The 9,386-nt window shown below is 42.1% G+C and overlaps 1 protein-coding gene across 1 annotated transcript; it reads right to left on the bottom strand.

The window, feature by feature from the left end:
- Positions 1–7,424: 7,424 nt before the first annotated feature.
- Positions 7,425–7,910, bottom strand: LOC121864500 (polycystic kidney disease protein 1-like 3). Its single transcript, XM_042363587.1, has one exon. It carries the CDS (start codon positions 7,908–7,910, stop codon positions 7,425–7,427), a length of 486 nt encoding a protein of 161 aa, XP_042219521.1.
- Between the last annotated feature and the right edge of the window lie 1,476 nt (positions 7,911–9,386).

The raw sequence follows: 9,386 nt of genomic DNA, 5'->3' as shown, positions 1-9,386 counted from the left end.
GATCCAGTGGCGTAGCTAGAGTGTGTGTGCCCTGAGACGCCTTGAGTTGCCCCGGTGACCCTACAAAATACATATTACTGATCACTCTTTTATATATATATATATATATATATATATATATATATATATATATATATATATATATATATATATATATATATATATATATATATTAAATGATTTGCCACTGTTGTCGACAAAACCCCGATCAGTGGGGCTTTGTCTGGGGGCTGTCAGGGGTGGCTTTGTCTGGGGCTTTGTCTGGGTGGCTTTCGTCGGGTGGCTTTTGTGGGGGCTTGTCTGGGTGGCTCGTCGAGCTGTCTGGGTGGCTGTCAGGTGGCTGTCTGGGGGCTTTGTCGGGGGCTTTGTCGGTGGCTGTCTGGGGGCTTTGTCTGGGGGCTTTGTCTGGGTGGCGCTTGTCTGGGGCTTTGTCTGGGGCTCGTCTGGGTGGCTTTGTCTGGGTGGCTTTGTCTGGGTGGCTTTGTCTGGGTGGCTTTGTCTGGGTGGCTTTTGTCTGGGTGGCTCGTCTGGGTGGCTTTTTGTCTGGGTGGCTTTTGTCTGGGGGGCTTTCGTCGGGGGGTGGCTTTTGTCTGTACCCCAGTGAGGATAGTGTCTTAGTATAAAATCTCAATGCTGTGAAACAAAATCTTAATATTTAATCTCAGTACCGCAGCAAAAGTCACATCAATATTTTTTAACCAATACTTTAATATTTCTTACCTTATAGTATTATGTCTTCCAACGAAGTAAATAACTGGATCGAAAACACAAGAGAACTTAAAAGTCGTCTAGCCTCCCCTCGTCTTGTCACGATGGAGACTTGTGCAGAACTGAAGTGAATTGCTTGTAACTGGTGGATTGGTCGGCTGTACATGAACTTATATGACCCGAGACTGCATGGTTTTGCAGCTACTGGAGACGTTAATTCTTCCCTTTGTATCGGCGGCAAGTTAATCCTCGTCGTATCTGACCTAACACCTGACCCACACCACATGAGCTCACTGGCGTACTTGTTTGAAGTTGTTTCCTTAATCCTCAACAGGTTACAGGTTGTGTGTGTGGCGGGGGGCCTCATAGCAAGGGTGTAGCTCATGACGTGGCCGTGATGATGTGGGTCAGGTGTTAGGTCAGACACGACAAGGATTAACTTGCCGCCGATACAAAGGGATGGATTAACGTCTCCAGTAGCTGCAGATATGGGTGATGAGCAGACCCAAAAGTGCCGCCCCCCAAAAGTGCCGCCCGGGGCGGACCGCCCCCCCCGCCCCCCCCTAGCTACGCTAGTGACTGGGGACCTAGTGACAGCACTAGGATCCCGCTTCCTCTATCAAGGAATAAACAATTGAAATTGAAATTGAATTGAAATATAAAAGCTGGATCTCTTGAACGATACAAAATCTTGGAGGCATTTTTTGAAGACAGACATTACGTGTATGGAGTGGATGGTCATGATCGCCAGCCATTGAGCATTAGACTAGTAGACGATGATTGACTGTCCGATCCAATTCTGGTTTAGGTATAAGATTATGACAGATAAAGTAATGTTTTTGTCTAGGTAGCACAGGAATTGGTACCTTGACTTTAATGTAAGGTTTGGTGTGTGTGTGTGTGCCCAACAATGTCATTCTGGTTCAGCATTCGTGTTCAGGTTTTTACATAACTTCCGGTAATGATCTAGTTTTTATGTAGAGAAGCAGGTCGTGTTATGATGTATTCTTGAAATAACTCGAGAAAATACTTAGTGGATTTCAGATTATTGTGGTGTTGGCGGCCATGTTGCTACACTTTAAGCCGGCCACATATGTCCCGGCAGCCATATAGGTACAGGCCATGGGCGTGTGGCGACGTGTGCTGGGGGCGGCCATACTGACATCATTTTTTTGGTGGCCTAAGTAATACTCTCGGGTGGCCATATTGGTCGGTCCACCCTCTTACCACCATATTCGTGGGGACTGCATATTGGGAACTGCTGGGGCGTGGAACAGTGTCTCCTGGGCGGCCATATTGATACACTTTCAGAGGGCTACACTGGTACACACTCAAGAGCTTGCTGTGACGTATATACTGTACACACTCCTTCAGCTGACACGGGCTCTTCCAGGTATCCCAGCTGGCGTCAAGACCCACATAATGTAAACAAAAGATGTGTAGTACCGAGAACGTAATTATGTAAGGGGTAGTGAAGCATGACTATAAATAACTTATGGTGTCCCTTATGTGGGAAGGTGGCTGAGGATTTCTTTCTCTGTTATTTTTTGTCCTCATCATCATCATTATCCTCCTCCTCCTCCTCCTCCTCCTCATCATCATCATCATCATCATACATTTGTAGTTTTTGTTATTGCTTCATAATTTTTCTCGTTCATTCGTATCAGTTTCAGTACACAAAAAATAGCTAACTTGTTTCTGTCTTAGGAATAAGTCATAATTCCTTCATCTCACAAACATATTCCACTGTACTTAAAAAGGCCACAGTACTGAGAAAAGCCACAGTACTGAGAAAGGCCACAGTACTGAGAGAGGCCACAGTACTGAGAAAGGCCACAGTACTGAGAAAGGCCATGGAAGACAGTTTTATGGTATTCGTTACTCGTTATATGGTAGCTAATAACACACTTGCTAGGTGGACTTAATTCCAAGTATAGCGGATGTACTAGAACCCACGTTTGGAGAAGTACATAATAATAATAGAGGTTTAAATGCCTTTCATAACCCCGTAGGTGACTCTCTTGTTTTTTTAATTGTGGAACATTTTGACATCTATTATGTTGCCTTGTTGGGAGACAGTGAAGGTAAGGAAAAGTTAAAATACCATTGGCTCTCTCTCTCTCTCTCTCTCTCTCTCTCTCTCTCTCTCTCTCTCTCTCTCTCTCTCTCTCTCTCTCTCTCTCTCTCTCTCTCTCTCTCTCTCTCTCTCCTCTCTCTCTCTCTCTCTCTCTCTCTCTCTCTCTCTCTCTCTCTCTCTCTCTCTCTCTCTCTCTCTCTCTCTCTCTCTCTCTCTCTCTCTCTCTCTCTCTGTGTCAGCACTACTTTCTCCACCTTATATAGAGAGACAGATAGATAGCGGGTCTCCTTAGTGGTCTTTGTGTCGTAAAATAAATAAATAAACTTGAAAACAACTTTTTCACTCAAGCAACAAAGGTTTCTGTTATTAATTCATTAGGCGAGATAGAAGAATAACTGGAGGGTAGATTGGTGGTGAGTCATGCTGTCATTGTTTCTGATTGTATTTGTTTATTGTTCTTGTTGTATTTGTTTCTTATACTTGTTAGCTTCGCACGAGCGAAAGCTGGTGGACGACCATACTACATGTGTGTGTGTATATATATATATATATATATATATATATATAAAATATATATATATATATATATATATATATATATATATATATATATATATATATATATATATATATATATACCTAAGATTATCTTAATCATCGATAAGAAAAATATTAATATGTAAATATTATTTCTGAAGCTATGTAGCTTTATCATCACTAACATCAACAATAGTTTTTTATCGTACAAAATATTCACTATGATTGTTTTGTTGTTATTGTTGTTAATGTCAGCTGATAGTACCGTAGAGGTGAAAGGTCATATAAACCGATTATCATTTTGTGTGATCATTAAAATATAAAATTTTGTAATGTAGGATTACAAGTATATATATATATATATATATATATATATATATATATATATATATATATATATATATATATATATATATATATATATATATATATATAATAAAAACGTGTTTATGTGTGTGTTTTTCTATTATTTTAACAAAAGGCAATGTTGGTAAGGATATGGCAATAAGCTGCGTCAGTACGGGATGTTTGGATCTAGCAAGGAGGAAATACGTTTTCAGTCCTTCAGTCAATGATTTAATTAATTAGGATTGATATTAATAGAGCTGCCCGAAGGAGGTAAAATACACGCGTTGTTTAGTGGACAGTTCTCATAAGTGTGTGAGACCTGCTAAGTCAATTCGTCACGGTGAATATCATTTGCTGAGGATTTTCACACAAGAGACTGTAGCTTGTGCGACAGTGGTCAGATAAGGTTAAGTAAAGTGTTGGCGACGCGAGGAGCAGCGAGTGTTTGTGGCCCGCCCCAGCACAGGGTCGCTCGCCTTACATGGTCACGACCAGACCAGCCGCTACGGTGAGAGAGAGTTGGTCCCCTGACATGTCTACTCTGACCTAATTTTCACCCAGTTAAGAGTAACACCCATGTAGAATTTTCCAGTTAGAGTAAAATTCTAGTACGTATCATCAGGGTCATGGCAGGACTGTGTAACATTTGTCGACCAGAGAGACACAGGTGAGTGCTAGTAGGAACAGGTGTGTGCTGGAGAGGCGACCACCTGGCCACAACACATTCTCGTCACGTAACTAATACCTGAGACAACAGTACACTTTCGCTGCCTCGCCACACACTTATTATCTAAATAGAGATTATACATACACATTAGATATACAATAATGACACGTATAGATGAAAGCCAACTAGGGAAAGTAATTCACACACTCACCATCAGGTATTGTGTATCTGGTCTATGTTTTTGTGAATGTGTGAGTCACCGGTGGCTCCTCAGACCTCCGCCCACTCTTACCATGGTTCAGTGTGGGTATTAAACCTCTCCTTGTTACTCATCCACCCTGGTATACTGTAGTCCTGTATGAGTGACATGTACCTCTCCTAGTCACTCGTCCTGCCAAGTCTAATGTGCTATATACTATGAGTGTTGGGTTGGTAGTGGTGTGGGATTAATGTTGTGTTGGTCTAATGGTTAACAATAGCCATCGGGACTTATGGTCAGTTTCATATTGCTTCTCTGTCATTGTTGTTAATTTCCATAAAATAGACAAAATCTCGATGAAAAAACTTTAACATAGGTCTAGCGTAAATGCAGTGTTTATAAAGGGTGTTAATTGATCTTGCTTATGTTTGTTTCTCTGGTAAAGAAGATTCTGTGCAGTTACAGGTCTAAACTTTGTCTTCAACATGCTCAATCGACATAAATTTGTAAAGGATTTAGTTGTTACTGTATATTAAAACCTTAAAATAATTACCTAGGGGGGATTAGCTTTATACATACTCGCTCTGACAGGTGAGGAACCGCTGGGCAGCTGTGTGTAGTGTTGGTGTCATACTAAGGTGATGTTGACAGCTGCCTCTCTTGAAACACTTATATTACATGAAAAGATGAGGAATTAGTTACTATGATTTATCAGCATTATATAAATAGTTAATTCTTAATTGATGTTCCCCGCTCATACCTCCAGTGACGTCACAGTATCCGGGGACTGCCAGGATCTTTAAAATTGATAATTGGATTTTGATTTTTGTTTACAGGATTCATGATTCTTTTGTCATAAGAGTATATCAGTAACCCTTGAGTGTTGCTTAGAAATGTAGTTTTCTTTGGGATTCCTCATTCAAGTATTCATTATTCATGCTACCGTCCTCAGCCATTTCAAGTTATTCACCAGCAAACATTATCCTTATTCAGAGAGACAACTTACATGGCCGCTACATTTGAGTTGTATCTCTCGTACGCATCAAGCACCTGTTATCTTGGCATACGACAAGCCCTAACACTACCTATGATAAGTCTTAGTTACAATTTAATGTGGCTTTACCATCACATACTCCAGGGTGCCATACTTCTTGACTTGTACTTGAGAGTTTTTATTTATTTTTCCTCAAGATCCATCCAATCAATCCAACGAGATGTTTTATCTGAGTTAACGATGGTAGGGAACAGCTCACCTGCCTCACTGACTTAGGAGAGGTTACTTAGCTCGTTCCCGGCCACTTTTGTTATTTTTTTTAAGCCTCACATTAAATACAATTTATCCTCTGTTCTCAGCTATAAGTTCCTGTACTGAATTATATATACGATGTTACACTCACGTTCATTATAGGTAAAGGAATATTACCCTCTATATATATTTACAACAAATCCTGCATTCATTATTATGTATTTTTATTTTATTTTTATTTTTTTATCTTGATTTCTATTTTTGTGGCATTGAATATGTATTGGTTGTATATGTGAACAGTGGCATAAATCAATTTACTGATATGTGTTGTTTGTGAAATTTTTATAAGTACATAGTTCATTAAGTTATCCAGCACATCACCTGATTCACCTGGCCTCATCATCACCTTTACCTTACACCGGTTGATCACCTTAAGTGGTGTATAATCCTCAAAGGCTCGTAAGATGAACCTCCTCGTAGCTGAGAATATATGAATACGCATCTCTGGCTCATTTAAGCTCCGGCGTAAAGACAGAAGTCAAAATTAAGTCAAAGGTGACGCCTCCATCACACTATTTCCTCCATCACACTGCCCCTTTCATCACTGATTTGGCCAGACTCCTTACGGGCTTTTAGCATACCTGGACCACAGTGTGATTACCTGTCTGTCACTCCACACGCCCCATCACGCCTTCCTTCCTTCCTTCCTCTATTTCATCCTCCCTCCTCCCCTCCCTCCCTCTCCTCTTCCTTCCCTCCTTCCTCTCCCTCCCTCCCTCTTTTTCTTCTACCTTCTCCTTTCAGCCTTCCTATTTCCTTGTCCCTCCCTCCCTCCCTCCCTCCTCGCTCAGGCCATAGGTACAGTTCCGTTCAGAAGTTCGTGGTACACTGGCGGTGAAGGGTACATAGCCTGTTGTACCCTTCCTGGACGACAGGTAACTTCCGTTTATCGTTATAATTTTTCTCCCTTCTTATTTACGTCTTGCGGAGCAGCTCGAGGTGAATTAGAAAATTATACCAGTTATGAACAGATTCTTTGTTCGCGATACCCAAAAAAGCCAACATGAAGCAGAAAAACAAAAAAGCATCGCTGGCGGTAAAGCCTGTGGCACTGGAACCTGTTTAAGGCGACCAAGGACAACGCCCCAATGGTATTTAAATCCTCTTCTGACTGTGTGTTTTTTTTGAAGGTATCTTTAAACATCATGATACCCCTTTTCATTGCGTTTATATTCTTTCAAGGTTTTCTAATTCAAGAAGATAAAATAAGTAGTAATTTTTCGTTTATCAGTTACTAATTTCCTGCTGGAGATAGGGGATGGGGGACGCTGGCAGCTTTCTAAGAGGGTGGTTGAGCAGCTGGGTGACTAACCATTCTACTGTATAAGTCAGCTGGTTACTCCACCCCCACCTGCGGTCACTGGTCGGGGGTGAGGGTGGGTAGGGGGATTCCTTCTGGGGACTCCTGCTGGTGCTGACTCCTGTGGGGGACTCCTGCTGGTGCCGACTCCTGTGGGGGACTCTGATGATCTCCTGTGTGGGGAGACTCCCTGGTGTCTCTGTGTGTGTGTGGGGGAGGGACTACTGCTGGTGATTCCTGTGGGGGAGACTCCTGCTGGTGTCTCGTGTGTGTGGGGGACAACTACTGGTGACTCCTGTGGGGACTCCTGCTGGTGTCTCCTGTGTGGGGAGACTCCTGCTGGTGTCTCGAGTGTGTGTGTGGGGGACTCCTGCTGGTGACTCCTGTGGGGGAGACTCCTGCTGGTGACTCCTGTGGGGAGACTCCTGCTGGTGACTCCTGTGGGGGAGACTCCTGCTGTGACTCCTGTGGGGAGACTCCTGCTGGTGACTCCTGTGGGGACTCTGCTGGTGACTCCTGTGGGGACTCCTGCTGGTGACTCCTGTGTGGGGAGACTCCTGCTGGTGTCTCGTGTGTGTGTGGGGGGGGGGACTCCTGCTGGTGACTCCTGTGGGGGACTCCTGTTGGTGACTCCTGTGGGGGAGACTCCTGCTGGTGTCTCCTGTGTGGGGAGACTCCTGCTGGTGTCTCCTGTGTGGGGAGACTCCTGCTGGTGTCTCGTGTGTGTGGGGGGACAACTGCTGGTGACTCCTGTTTACGGTGCATCATTTTCTGAGTTGTTTACTTCATTGTTTGTTACTGTTTGTGAAATTGATATATACAGGAGAGCAAATATAGATATAACGCAAACATGGTCCCAGATATGTCATGTGTTTTGAATGTTAGTTATTACGTAGTGATGTATTTGATATGTTTCTGATTATTTACGGTATTTGAACTGACTTGTATACTATATTTGAATACTCAGGTATATACAGTAACCTAACCTAACCTAACCTAACCTAACCTAACCTAACCTAATTTAATCTTAATATAGGTAACGTTTGATTATTATGTTAAGGTAGGAAAGGATATTTATATTAAAACAGAGTCAATTTTCCTCTAAATGCTCTAATTACCATAACGTCATTACAATAATAAGATAAAAAAAAAAGTTATTCCTATTTCACAATCAAGACATAACAATCACACACTCACATATGCATACACACGGACGCCCAAACTTAAACACACACACACATACAAAATAAACGCACATACGCATACATATACATTTGTTTATACATATACATACCTCTAACAGCCTATGCACTACCCTCACTCTGGCCTTGAGGAAGAAAAAACATTCAAAGGTAAACACTGAAAATTTTCCTTTTGTTTACATATGTTGTGTAAGGGGGGGGTGGGTGAGAGGAGGAAGGGCAGGTGTAGGAGGGGAAGGGAGGGGGGAGAGGAGGAAGGGCAGGTGAGAGGAGGAGAGGAGGAAGGGCAGGGGGAGAGAGGTGGGGTGCGTGTAGGCGGAGGGAAATGGCGAGGAAGATAAGGAGAGAAATGAGTTAATGATGATGATAAGGAGTAAAGATGGTGGTAATGGTGGATAAGTAAGGATGAAGGTAGATGGAGGATGGTAATAAGGATGGAGAGTTAGATTGGATAGGGAGGTTGGTAAGGATGGTTAGGGGATAAGAGGTGAGAGGATGAGAATAAGGAGTTGGGATGGAAATAAAGAGTAATGATGGATAAAATAATGGAGAGTTAGGATGGGGTGGATAAGGATGGGTAGCAGTAAGGATGAGGTGCAGGGGTGGGAGGGATGATAAGGATGGATAGGAGTAAGGATTCACCCCACAAACATCACCCACTACACATCCTACCCATCCTTCAATGACATGATTATAACCAGTCTAATAATATACCATAAACAGTAAACTTTTTTTTTATCATCACAAGACTATGATAACATTGTACATTACGATCATTGAGATATAAAGATAGTTATGTTGTGCTTTGGATACAAGAATTATAAATTTAAAACAAATATTCTATAACTACATGGGAAATATTTTGTATCGTGTTGGTAATAGTTTGTGATGTAATTCATGTTTGTTGATTTTATTTTTAATTGAATTCCTAATTTTAATGAAGGATAGGTCAACGCTCATTTTAATATGTCTACTGTAGCACCACTAATTCACTAGTGCAGGTATACAGTGAGAGGCACTGAGTGACCATGGGCGTGGGCGG

Source organism: Homarus americanus, unplaced genomic scaffold (assembly GCF_018991925.1).
Source record: "Homarus americanus isolate GMGI-L3 unplaced genomic scaffold, GMGI_Hamer_2.0 scaffold51859, whole genome shotgun sequence".
Taxonomy (NCBI): Eukaryota; Metazoa; Arthropoda; class Malacostraca; order Decapoda; family Nephropidae; genus Homarus; species Homarus americanus.
The sequence above is the reverse complement of the archived record's forward strand: the minus strand, read 5'-3'. Positions and strand labels throughout refer to the sequence as shown.

Bases quoted from the DNA above. Each gene is read 5' to 3' on its own strand.
- LOC121864500 (XM_042363587.1), bottom strand. From the start codon at position 7,910: ATGATGCACCGTAAACAGGAGTCACCAGCAGTTGTCCCCCCACACACA.